The 13,958-nt window shown below is 43.0% G+C and overlaps 1 protein-coding gene across 9 annotated transcripts in view; it reads left to right on the forward strand.

Moving 5' to 3' along the window:
- ATXN7 (ataxin 7) overlaps window positions 1-13,958 on the forward strand; it is a 143,053-nt gene that overhangs the window by 78,558 nt on the left and 50,537 nt on the right. For all 9 annotated transcript variants that reach the window (XM_056524524.1, XM_056524523.1, XM_056524528.1 and 6 more), the window contains one exon: window positions 8,491-8,595. In XM_056524524.1, coding sequence (XP_056380499.1) covers window positions 8,491-8,595 — 105 coding nt within the window. The remainder of the gene's footprint in view (window positions 1-8,490; window positions 8,596-13,958) is intronic.

Consider the following 13,958-nt stretch of genomic DNA (forward strand, 5'->3'; position numbering starts at 1 on the left):
AGGTACAAAAAAAAAATTTGAAAACTTGAAAAAGAGAAAAAAAGGTTTTGTTCAATGCTGTGTTCTGACCCCTATAACTTTTTTTTACTTTTCCACTTACGAAGATTTGTTAGGGTTTATTTTTTGCGCTATACGCTGTGGTTTTTAACTGTACCACTTTTGGCGTACATATGACTTTTTGATCACTTTTTATTAAATTTTTTCTGGGATGTGATGTGACCAAAAATCAGTAACCTTTTACCACGCAGCATCAGGAACATCATAATTTAATAGTTCGGACAATTACTCATGCAGTGATAATAAAGGGAGGATATTTTATATTTAAAAATTTTTTTTTTTTTTTTTTTTAAAGGGTACCTCTCATCAAATAAACTTTTGATATATTTTAGATTAATGAATGTTGAATAACTTTCCAATAGCATGTTAATGAAAAATATGTTTATTTCTATTGTATTTTTCCCAATCAGTCCTGTCAGCAAGCATTTCTGACTCATGCTGGAATCCTAAACACTCAGAGCTGCTAGCCTGCTTTGTTCACAGCCAAACAGGCTGTGAACAAAGCAGGCTGGTAGCTGTGAGTGTTCTCCTTTGTGAACAAAGCAGACTGGCAGCTCCTAGTGTTTAGGACTCCAGCATGAGTCTGAAATGCTTGCTGCCAGGACTGGTAGGGAGACCCCTAGTGGTCATTTCTTCAAAGTGGAAAATTAAATAGAAAGAAGCATATTTTTTAATAACATGCAATTTTAACGTTATTCTGCATACATTAATCTATAATATATCAAAAGTTTTTTTTAGATGAGAGGTACCCTTTAAACATCTTTTTTTTGGCCCCCCTAGGGGACCAATCATAAGCCATCATTAGATGACTTACATAGATCAATGTAGTGCTATTGCATTACATTGACCTATGTTTTCTGTCCTAGATTGCTTAGGGCTGCCAAAGGCAATCGTCGATCCACTGAGGACCAGGAAGGATGGGTAAGTCCATCTTCTTCATCTGCAGCCCCTGATTACATCACGGAGCTGCAGAGGGGACCTCTAGACTCCAGGGATAACCGACATTTAAGATTTAAATGCTGTGATTGCTATTGATCATGGCATTTAACCATTTCACTCACGGACATTGGAGCTGGCTAATATCAGTGAAATCTGCCGGTTATAACGCGCACCTGCAGGCCCGCTTCATTCCCCTCACCTGACCGATGACGTACAGATACATCATGGATAGGGAAGGGGTTAAACAGCATCTAGTGATTAACTTTATAGCAACTTCATGGACATAGGCAACAGTAGATCTAGGTGCTGTCCCTTTGACATGAATGGGAAAGGCTTCTCGTGACATAAATGGGAAAGGACGTGCTTGGGGAACGTTCACTTGGCGAAATATGCGCAGAATGTCCGCCTTAAAACATGGGAGGACATTCTTCACATTTGCTTGATTCAATGGCACTAGGACTGCTGGGAAATGTACCGTCTTCATATACAAATATTAATAAATAGCACAATACCTAGGTAATTCCATGTACAAGAAATAGTAATAAAAATGTATGTACAAAATGTACAGAAATAAGTATATACTATATTCAACCTGGTATTAGGGAGGGCTTCATATATGAACTCCTGAAAAGTTAGAAACAAACACTAAGAAAATTGAGTCATTTCAAATAAAGTAAAAATTATATATTTTATTAGAACCTATTCTAATAAAATATATAATTTTTTACTTTATTTGAAATGAGAGACAGAGTCACAGAAACATTGAACCAATTCAATGTTTCTGCTGATGCTGGAATCTGGATTTCCCGCAACAGATTTTTCTGCCAGCAGCCATCACTCAGTCTATGAAGCAAGTGCAGCTCGGAATACCACACAGGACGTAAATGTATGTCTTGGTGCATTAAAGGGGTTCTCCGGTGCTTAAACATCTTATCCCCTATCCAAAGGTTAGGGGATAAGATGCCTGATCGCGGGAGTCCCGCAGCTCGGGACCCCCGGGATCATGCACGCGGCACCCCGTTTGTAATCCGTTCCCCCAGAGTGTGTTCGCTCCGGGTCTGATTACCGGCGGCGTGTGACGTCACGCTCTGCCCCTCAATGCAAGCCGACGGGAGGGGGCGTGCGGTCGGCCATAATCAGACCCGGAGCGAACACGCTCCGGGCACTGATTACAAACGGGGTGCCGCATGCATGATCCCTGGGGTCCCCAGCTGCGGGACTCCCGCGATCAGGCATCTTATCCCCTATCCTTTGGATAGGGGATAAGATGTTTAAGCACCAGAGTACCCCTTTAACAAAGCGACGATGTCTGGCACGGAGGACTTCAGAAGGCCTCCAGCTGCCATTTTGACTGATCAGAACCACCTCACTGTGGAGGTCGTGATCAAACTCCCAAAACCCACTGCGCCTGTCATTCTTACTTTAAGATGCCGTGATTGATCGTGGCATCTAAAGGGTTTAATGACTGCCATCAGTATGATCTCTGATTGAGATACCCAGATGGAAATACCCCTATAAGGCTGGATTCACACATGTTATGTACTTTTTATACCGGCATGTTTTTTATTGCCAGATGTTCCTTTATAGTCCAAAAAACATATGTACAAAATAAACCCAAATAGAAAATCTCTAGAAAAAAAAGGCATGTTATGTTTAACAAACACCAGCATTTTTACATGCATTTTAACACTTGAGAAAATGACTGTGTGAAGGAGGGTTTAACCCCTTAAGGACCAGGCCAATTTTATTTTTGCATTTTCGTTTTTTCCTCCTCGCCTTCTAAAAATCATAACTCTTATATTTCCAGACTCATATGAGGGCTTGGTTTTTTGCGTCACCAATTGTACTTCGTAATTACATCACTTATTTTACCATAAAATGTACGGCGCAACCAAATAAATATTATTTATGTGGGAAAATTGAAAAGAAAACAGCAATTAATCAAATTTTGGAAGGTTTTGTTTTCACGCTGTACACTTTTTACGTTTATGCTGTGCACCGTACGGGATAATTAACAATATATTTAATAGCTCAGACTTATGCACGCGGCAATACCAAATATGTGTATTAATAGATTTTTTACGCTTTTTTGGGGGTAAAATGGGAAAACTGATGTTTTACTTTTTATTGGGGGAGGGGATTTTCCCCCTTTTTTTTTACTTTTTTATTTTACATTTTTGTACTTTTTTTTTTTTACACTTTTTATGTCCCCATGGGGGACTATTCATAGCAATGAGTTGATTGCTAATACTCTTCAGTGCTATGTATAGGACATAGCACTGCTCAGTATTATCGGTCATCTTCTGCTCTGGTCTGCTCGATCTCAGACCAGAGCAGAAGACCCCGGGAGACGGCCGGAGCAAGGTGAGGGGACCTCCGGCCGCCATGCTGGATGATCGGATCCCCGCAGCAATGCTGCGGGCGATCCGATCATCCATTCAAAGTACCGCACTGCCGCAGATGCCGTGATCTGTATTGATGACGGCATCTGAGGGGTTAATGGCGGACATCCGCGCGATCCTTATACCTCCTTTAAATGTAAGATACCTGGCCTAATCTTAAAAATGCTCACACAAAAAATCATAAGGGCTGTCTGTTTCCAGAATAGGCCAGGTTCACATAGCACACTTTCCATGTCATCTGTACAATATGTGGCCTGCTATGCACTCCAATCACATCGGACCATTACCTTACACTACAGATCTTTACAGCCACTTGGAGGATAATTCGAGTCCTGGGTTACAGTAATGTTGTTGTATAATAAAACCACTATGCACATTCACTGACATGGGTTTACTATGCTGTCGTGCAGTGAACCTCTGTAACTTCTATGCTTTCTTTTGTGTAGTTAAGATGCCATTATTTTCTATAAGACTTGATGGGTAGAAATCAGGTGGGGTTGTGCTGATAAGACTGTTGTGCAGTGTCCATTGCTTAGCCTCTTCATGCAGATTATTGATGCCATTGTTTGTGTTGACAAAGCAGCGCCCTTAGTAGGAAGTCATTATGGAGCAAAGCAATGCTTGCCCTTTCCCTGCCCCCCATTCAGGGAGCCGGCAGAGTGTGTGAAACTTGCAGCTGTTGCACATGTAGGTCAGAGTAGGCGTTCCTGCACACATGGCTCTGTGTTAGCTTGTAGAATAGCTGATCTTACCTGATGATTTTCTAGGACTTAATCAATAACTGCACAAGTAAGCAGTAAATAAGTGTTATATAAGGATATACTTGCGTATACCCACACAGTCTCTGCATGTGTACTAATGTGTACCTAGCTATGCAATAGTGTATCGCCCACTAGTGTATTTGAATAACTATACCATTCTGGAGGCTTTGGAAGCTGGTTGACAACCTAAGTTGACCATATTTGTTTTCAGGTGAGTTGACTTTACTCAAGAAGGCAGTTTAACCTCTTAAGGACCAAGGATGTACCGGTACGTCCTGAGTCCTCTCCTGTCGCTGGGCCACGTGCAGCCTCTAACAACGGCCGGGGCCCGTGGCTAATAGCACACGGCACTAATCGCGGTGCCGTGCGCTATTAACCTTTTAGACGCGGCGTTCAAAGTGAAAATATAACGTTGCCGGTTAGCTCAGGGGGCTGTTCAGGATCGCCGCGGCGAAATCCCGAACAGCCGAGACACAGCAGGAGTGTACCTTACCTTGCCTCCTGGTGTCCGATCGCCGAATGACTGCTCAGTGCCTGAGATCCAGGCATGAGCAGTCAAGCGGCAGAATCATTGATCAATGGTTTCCTATGAGAAACCATTGAACAATGTAAAAGATCAGTGTGTGCAGTGTTATAACTCCCTATGGGGGCTATAACACTGCAAAAAAAAAAAAGTGAATAAAGATCATTTAAAGGGGTAGTCCAGTGGTGAAAAACTTATCCCCTATCCTAAGGATAGGGGATAAGTTTGAGATCGCGGGGGGTCTGACCGCTGGGGCCCCCTGCGATCTCTCTGTACGGGGCCCCGGCTCTCCGCCGAGATAGCGGGTGTCGACCCCCGCACGAGGCGGCGGCCGACACGCCCCCTCAATACATCTCTATGGCAGAGCCGGAGATTGCCGAAGGCAGCGCTTCGGCTCTGCCATAGAGTTGTATTGAGGGGGCGTGTCGGCCGCCGCCTCGTGCGGAGGTCGACACGCCCCCTTCCAGCGGGCTGTCGAGGCTCCGTACAGGAGATCGCAGGGGGCCCCAGCGGTCGGACCCCCGCGATCTGCAACTTATCCCCTATCCTTAGGATAGGGGATAAGTTGCTCACCACTGAATCACCACTGGACTACTCCTTTAACCCCTTCCCTAATAAAAGTTTGAAAGTTTGAATCCCCTCACCCCCCTTTTCCCATTTAAAAAAAAAAGTGTAAATAAAAATAAACATATGTGGTATCACCACGTGCCGAAATGTCCGAATTATAAAAATATATAGTTAATTAAACCGCACGGTCAATGGCGTACGCGCAAAAAAATTCCAAAGTCCAAAATAGCGTATTTTTGGTCACTTTTTATATCATGAAAAAATGAATAAAAAGCGATCAAAAAATCTGATCAATACAAAAATGGTACCGCTAAAATGAGCCCTCACACCACCCCCTACGCGGAAAAATTAAAATGTTATAGGGGTCAGAAGATGACAATTTTAAACGTATACATTTTCCTGCATGTAGTTATGATTTTTTTCAGAAGTACTACAAAATCAAACCTATATAAGTAGGGTATCATTTTAATCATATGGACCTAGAGAATAAAGAGAAGGTGTAAATTTTACCAAAAATTGTACGGTGTAGAAACAAGCCCCCAAAAATTACAAAATGGCATTTTTTTTTTCTATTTTGCCTCACAATGATTTTTTTTCCATTTCGCCGTAGAATTTTGGGTAAAATGACTGTTATTACAAAGTAGAATTGGTGGCGCAAAAAAAAATCCATCATATGGATTTTTAGGTGTAAAATTTGAAAGCGTTATGATTTTTTGAAAGTAAGGAGGAAAAAACAGAAAAACCCCTGGTCCTTAAGGGGTCAAGGTCTATTTACACATACAGTATTCTGTGCAGATTTGATGCGCAGGATTTGAAGCTGTGTTCAGTCATTCAGTTTACATTAAAATCCTGCGCATCAAATCTTGCGCCGAGTACTGTACATGTGAATAGACCATAAAGGGGTACTCCAGAAAAGAAAATATTTTATCAAATAATATATCAAATCATCTGGTGCCACAAAGTTATACAGAGATATAAATTACCTCTACTGAGAGAACTCAAATCTTTTGGTACTTTTCAGCTGCTGTATGCTGCAGGGTTCTCCCTGGTGCCACCTCTGTTCATTTTAGGAAATGCCTAGAGCACGCGCAAACCTGCTTGTTCTCTTGTTCTACACAGTTCATGACATGGACAAAGGTGGCAACAGGAAGCATGATGTAGGACTGGAAAGTCAACACAACTTCCTTTGGGCTATATAGCAGCTGATAAGTACTGGAAAGCTTGAGATTTTTTTGCTTTTTATAAATGCAATTTATAACTCTGGCACCTGTTGATTTAAAACTATTTTATTTTTTGAGGCTTACCCCTTTAAAGAGGACATGTGGCCAACACAAAAAAAAAAATAAATGAAATAAGGTAGGGTGCCCTGATCACACACTTTTGTTTTTTGATACACCCTCCTGTTCCCGAGATATGTGGTTGGATTCTGACAATTCAGACGTCTTATCCCGGACGTTTTTGCCCCGGACTACCCCTTTAATGATGATGCAATTTTTTTTTTTTTTGGGAAGGGGTTGGTCATTAATCCTCTTTTTAAAGATGTTTCATGCATCATGCTAGGACATTCCTCCATTGTCTGATTGGTGGGGATCTGTAAATGTCTGGTCTATAGCAAGCTGGTATCTTGTAGTGTCCTTTCTTTTCATGCCATACATTTTTGTTGTACGCTGTATAATGATAAGGGTTTATCTCATGCAGATGGATCTTCTGTCACCCTTGTTGATGATTCAGTATTGACTCTGTCAGTATTACTGACCATGGGTAAATATTGGCTGTTGAAATCGCTCAGTGCAGTGGACTTGTCGTGATTACTCATTTGCACCTTTAGGATTTAAAGCCATAGCGCTCCTATGGGGAAACTGAAATCTAGAGCATTCTCTTGGGGTTTTGCTTCTACCTCTGGTTGCATTTTTATTTAGTTTTTATGTAAATCTGGAAACAAATTAGTTTAATGGAAACGATCAACAAGAAGGCTGGCTGCATTTAAAGCTGACCTGTCGGCAAATTTTTAAACCTATAAAGTTGGGGCATAGTTGTATAGGGCTTTCACCCTAAATCCATTCATACATCTAATTAGGCTTTGGAGCCCAGTAAACATTATCCTCGGCTGCTAGAGCTCAGCACATTTCACCCTCTTTACCACAACCCTCTGTGCGCTGGTCACCATTTCTACACCCCACCACCCCACATTTGACAGGAAATCTATTGTTTTAATCGTATTGACCCACAGAATAAATATTATAGTTTTACCGTAGTGCACTGCGTATAAACAAACAACCCAAAAATTTTAAAATTGTGTTTTGTGTCACTGAGAACTACAATTAATTCTGCAAAAAAAACAAGCCCTAATACGGCTCCGTGGATGGAAAAATAAAAGTTTTGTCTCTTAAAAGACGAGGAGGGAAGACGAAAATGCAAAAGTGAAACCTAGATGCCAACATTGACTGTGTACTTAAAGGGGTACTCCGCCCCTACACATCGTGTCCCCTATTCAAAGGATAGGGGATAAGATGTCTGATTGCGGGAGTCCCACGCCCCCTCTCATAGACTTGCATTGAGGGGACGGGGCGTGACATCACGATGTGGTGGAGCAGTAACGTCACAATACTCCGTGCATCGCCAGTCATCAGCCACAGTGCGATCCTCGCTCTGTGCAGCTGAGAAATGGAGGTGCTGCAGGAGACATCGATGGGACCCCCGCAATCAGACATCTTATCCCCCTATCCTTTGGATAGGGGATAAGATGTCTAGGGGCGGAGTACCCCTTTAAGGGATTAATTTAAGTTGTTTCAGTAGGGTGCTGGGAGGTTAGGCTTGTGATACCCTGGCTCAGTAAAAGATATATCGTCCTTGTCAGAAGCAGAGAGCAGCAATAGTCTAAACCTAAAGGAAGATCTAGGAAAGTGTAGTTTAGTAGTGTGAAATAAGATGGGTCTGTCTCCATTTAGGGCATCAGTTTGAAGCGTTCAGTCTCATCACGGTCCGGTTTCTTGGCATGCTGAATGTTCTTCACTGGTCGGACCAATTAGTAATTACTGATTTGTTTTATTTTTATTATAACCTTCTGAAACTATTAAGTATTGGCGACACCTCTTTATAAATTAGTTGAATATGTGGCCAATTGCGGTGATGTTACTAGATAGGTTACTCTACTTTTTCTTTAAGATTATATATGATAGATCCACTTCATACAGCAACTGTTTCCTAATGTAACCAGTGTCCATTTTGTGTTTTTTTCCAGACATGCCAATATTTGGACTATGCCCTGCCTACGATGAGTTCTATCTGGTTGTATGTAGCCAATGTAATCAGGTCATAAAGCCGCAAGCATTTCAATCACATTATGGTAAGTGCTTAACTATGACTTAATAACACTGTTAAATCAGGATTAAAGATGGCACATTTTGTTCATCCCGTTAATGATTTATAAAGCTCTTTGCTGACAGCCTCACATACACATTGAGGATTTTAACACAAACAGCTATTTTGGATATTTTTGCCGAATAGTTAAAGGATCCTTTGAAATATGAATGAAAAAGTCCTTTACAGAGCAACGAAATCCAGCGCTGTGAAGTAAAGGGCAAAAAAAAATCTGTTCACACTCACAGATTTTCCATGCAGATTATGCCTGCAGCAGAATCTGTTCTGATCTTAATGGCATTCTGCTGCTCAGTTCACACTATGGAAGTTTTGTAGCGGAATTTGATCCTGCCATTAGACCTGGGTTAGGCTGGGTTCACACTAAGTTTTCTCCCATACGGGAGCGCATACGGCAGGGGGGAGCTAAACCTCGCGCTCCCGTATGTCATTCATTTCAATGAGCCGGCCGGAGTGAAACGTTCGGTCCGGTCGGCTCATTTTTTCGCCGTATGCACTTTTACAACCGGACCTAAAACTGTGGTCAACCACGGTTTGAGGTCCGGTTGTAAAAGCGCATACGGCGCAAAAATGAGCCGACCGGACCGAACGTTTCACTCCGGCCGGCTCATTGAAATGAATGACATACGGGAGCGCATACGAAGGCATACAGGAGCGCGAGGTTTTAGCTCCCCCCTGCCGTATGCGCTCCCGTATGGTAGAAAACGTAGTGTGAACCCAGCCTTAGTCTTCCTGCAGAGTCTGTGGAAGAAGTCCCGACACTATGATGTAGTAAATGGGACTTGTGCTTACTATCCACGGGAGTGGACATTAAGCCTCGAATCCAGAGGAGCATGTAAACGGGCCCTAATGAGGAAGTGCAGATGTAGTTCAGATTATCTTTTGTGAAACGTGCATGTACTACATGGAGGTTACACACACACCTTGCACTATTAAGCTTTATTTTGAGGGGCGTGGCTTGGCGCTTGCTGGAGATGGCCGTCTGAGAACTGAGCTCCGCATAACCAACGCAACTACAGGGACGTGTGACCGCTAAACTGCTCATTTTCCACCCCGGAAAAGATCGAAAGCCGGCACCAGAGTAGGTAAATTTACAGATTTCTATGCCAGACTGGGTGCTCAGCGCATCCAAGATGGTGCTGGCCCATCTTCCCCAGCGCTCTCTGGATCCTCAGACTCCCATATCAGCGTGGCCCTGCGAGACGGATCGATACCTGAGAAACGGAGAAGATCTTCTGCCCCAGCATCTCCTACCTGCTCCTCTCCTACCTGCTCCTCTCCTGCAGCATTCTTCACTCCTATGGCTTTTCTGCAACCAGCATCAAGTGATGGAAATGAAAGGAGCCGTGTTGCCTCACACTCTGCTCCGGCCTCCCCGTCGAGCGGCAACCAGATGAAGCAATGACAGAGGCTGCATGAAGGAGACTTGCTTTTTGCACCTGAAGGGGTGAATGCCATAAATAACCCCATAGCTCCTGTTTTGGCGTAATGCCTAATAAGCCAACCTACATCTGACACCCCAGTCACGGATCTGACCCTTAAAAATATGCTACTAGCTCTCTATCAATCAATACATGCAGACGTGGGTCAGATGCTAAAGCCCGTGATAGCAGAACTGGCTGAGCTACAGCAGAGGGTTCTGCATGCTGAAAACAAAATGGGGACTTTGCCTCATCTTACAATGAATACATAGATGCACACTTCGATCTGGAGTCTGAGGTGACCAGTCTCAGAGCAAAAGTAGCTGACCTGGAAGAAAGGTCTCACAGGAACAATGTTAAATTCAGGGGTATCCCCGAGTCTGTGCCCCCATCTGCCCTGTGACAATTCCTACAGGACTATATCAAGCTTGTCCTGCCGGACTGCACTCAGTTGGATTTAGCAATTAATAGGGTCCACAAGCCGTCGAATTTGCCCACTCACATTTTTACCAGATTAAAGACCAGCTAATGTCTGCTGTAAGAAAGCGACCTCCTCTGCAAGGTGACTTTGCTAAGATTACCTTTACATACCGATTTATCGGCAGCCACGCTGCAGCAGAGGAGATCCTTTTGTTCCTATAGCATCTATCTTGAGAGAGTACAAAATTATGTACTGCTGAAGATTCCCAGTACGCCTGCTGGTGCAACGTGATAACACTTTCCATGTGATCTGGCAATTAGACCTGGGTTAGTCCCGATACTACGATGTAGTAAATGGGATGGTGCTTACTATCCGTGGAAGTGGACACTAAGCCTCAAATCCAGAGGTGCATGTAAACTGGCCCTAATGAGGAAGTACAGATGTAGTTCATATTTTCTTTTGCGAAACGTGCATGTACTACGTGGAGGTTACACACACACCTTGCATTATAAAGCTTTATTTTGAGGGGCGTGGCTTGGCGCTTGGTGGAGATGGTCGCCTGAGAACTGAGCTCCGCATAACCAACGCAACTAGACCGACGTGTGACTGCTTCTGATATACTCGCTTGTCTACATTTTTACCAGATTAAAGACCAGCTAATGTCTGCGGCAAGAAAGCAACCTCCTCTGTAAGGTGACTTTGCTAATATACCGATTTATCTGCAGCTACGCTGCAGCAGAGGAGATCCTTTGTTCTTATAACATCTATCTTGAGAGAGCACAAAATTATGTTCCGCTGGGCTTTCCCAGTGCGTCTGCTGGTGCAATGTGATAACACTCTCCATGTGATCGGGTCGGTTGAAGAAGGGTCCCAGCTCCTCATTAAATGGAACCTCTCTGGTAAACAAGCGAATATACAACCTCGATCTCCGCCATCACGAGTGACCCCTGAGTGGCAAGTTGTCGGGTCCGTAAAATGACGTCATCTGAATGCGACTGAATGCTCATATTTGCAGGTTCTCCTTGTTCTGTTTTGTCCGGTCATACCACTGGATGTTTCTGTTCGGGTTATCTTTTTTTCTCCATGGTGAACTTCTCCAGATGTCACCTCCAGGACTTCCTTTTTTCTTCTTTCAAGTTCGTAACAACTTTTAGCATTTATGTTAGATCATTATTGTGCTAAACTTCATGTCTCTAAATGTGCATGGGTTAAATTGCCGCTACAAAAGGGCAATGTTTTGGGCAGAAGCCAAGAAGTTAAAAGGGGATATTGTTTGTGCGCAGGAGACCCATCTACTAGCCACAGATGCACACAGAGTTAAAAATGCCGTCAAGCGCATGCACCTTCCAAATCCAAAGGAGTTCTCCTTGGCATCAAGAACTCTGTTGCTTTCTCCCTTGACCATTCTATTTCTGATCCCCAGGGCAGGTACTTACTTATTGGTAGTAGGTTTCCTTAATAATGTCAAATATACGATTGTAGTTGAATAGGCAGAGAATTGTTATGCAATACTATATATACCTCGATAGGCAAAATTTTGTGGTCAGACCATGCACCCATAGCGCTATCTATTAGGGAGTCTGATACCTCTCCACGCACATTCCTATGGTGAGTAAATCAATTTCTCTTAAACCATCCTGCCCACGTTAAAGTTTTAGAATCTGATCTCACGGAGTTCTTTCATGTACATGCCAATACTCCTACCTGAATATATTCTATATGGAATGCCCATAAGGCTTACATAAGAGGTACCTTTATCCAAATTGGTGTTAAGGTAAAGAGGGCAAGGTTGTTGAAATGAACACCATTTTATCTGATATTCAGAGATTGGAATCCTTTAACAAATCCCAACGCACTCAACAATTGAGGGATCAGCTATTGGATTTACAATCCAAACTACAAGAGAAGCTGTTTGTGGACCATGAGAAAATCTTACGGAAATTCAGGGCTACTACATATGCCTGTTCCAATAAAGCAGGAAGACTCTTAGCGGCTAGGATCAAAGGTAGAAATGCCAAAGCAAAAATCCCATTTTTATGGTCTTCCTCAGGTTCAGGTAAACTGATCCACGTGACATAGCTAATAGATTTAAAGACTTTTATGCTACTCTTTATAATCTACATAGTGACCCTTATACACCTCAGTCTACCTTGGAGTCCATAAACTGCTTTCTCACCTCAGTCCATCTCCCTACCCTCTCATGTGCCCACCTGGATGCTTTAAACTCTCCAATAACGGAATTAGAGTTGGAAGTTATTCTTAATTCTTTACCTTCTGGAAAAATCACCAGGCCAAGATGGCCTCACCAACAAATACTTTAAAAAATTCTCCTCGATTCTTAAGCTACCTGTGTTGCGCTTTTTTCAAACAGCTATGGACTCTGGCTCCTTCCCTATTGAGAACCAAAAAAGCTTTAATTATGACACTGCCTAAACCAGGGAAGGACCCGAAACCCAAAATCTTGGGCCGATTTCGCTCCTAAACTGCTACTTAAAGATCTATGCCAAATTACTTTCAGCCAGACTGGCAGATGTTTTACCATCTCTAATTGCTGTAGACTAGAGAGGTTCGTGAGAGGTCGCCAGTCTTTGGACAACACTCAGAGTGCTTAATCTGATACTCCACATCAATGCCCATAAGACTCCTTCTCTCTCGATCGCCTTAGACACTGAAAAGGCATTTGATCGCCTCCATTGAAAATACGCATTTGCGGTCTTGGAGAAGGTGGGCCTGACTGGGTTTTTTTTTCGAGCACTGCAAGCTCTATACTCTCAACCTTCTACCCAAGTATTTTCTAATGGTACGCTTTCAGGTTCCTTTCTTCTGTCCAATGGCATCCGTCAAGGGTTCCCCCTTTCCCCTCTTATCTTTATTCTTTCCCTGGAACCTCTGCCCAAGCAATCCAAACTTCCTCCACTATTATGGGAATCCAAGTATGTAACACATCCCATGCTATTTCCTTATATGCAGACGATATAATCCTGTACCTGTCCAATCCCGCTGTCTCTCTTCCTGCTGCTACCTTTTCCCTGCTGTCTGAATTTGGTATGGTCTCCTTCTATAATCTTAATAGCTCAAAATACCAGATTTTACCCTTAAACGTTCCCCCAGTTTTACGATCTCAACTCGCCTCCCAGTACCTGTTAGATTGGCAACCCCGGGGTATAAAATATCTAGGCATAACTCTCACTCCCTCCAACAACTGTATTCAGCTAATTTACCTTTCCTGCAATCTTTTCATTCTGACTTGCTATCACTAGGCAAAGCGGAGGTTTCCTGGCTGGGTAGAGTAGCAGCCTTTAAAATGTCTGTTCTCCCCAAACTTTTGGATCTTTTCCATACTTTACCTATACATGACCCTTTGTCCTCCTTCTCTAAAGCTAGATCTTTTATATCCTCTTTTGTTTGGTGTGGCTTTCGTCCCAGAATCCCTCATTCTGTGGCTGTTTAACATAAATCGGTGGGGGGTTTAGGTATCACGGACCACCT

This window comes from Hyla sarda, chromosome 6 (genome assembly GCF_029499605.1).
Source record: "Hyla sarda isolate aHylSar1 chromosome 6, aHylSar1.hap1, whole genome shotgun sequence".
NCBI classification, from domain to species: domain Eukaryota; kingdom Metazoa; phylum Chordata; class Amphibia; order Anura; family Hylidae; genus Hyla; species Hyla sarda.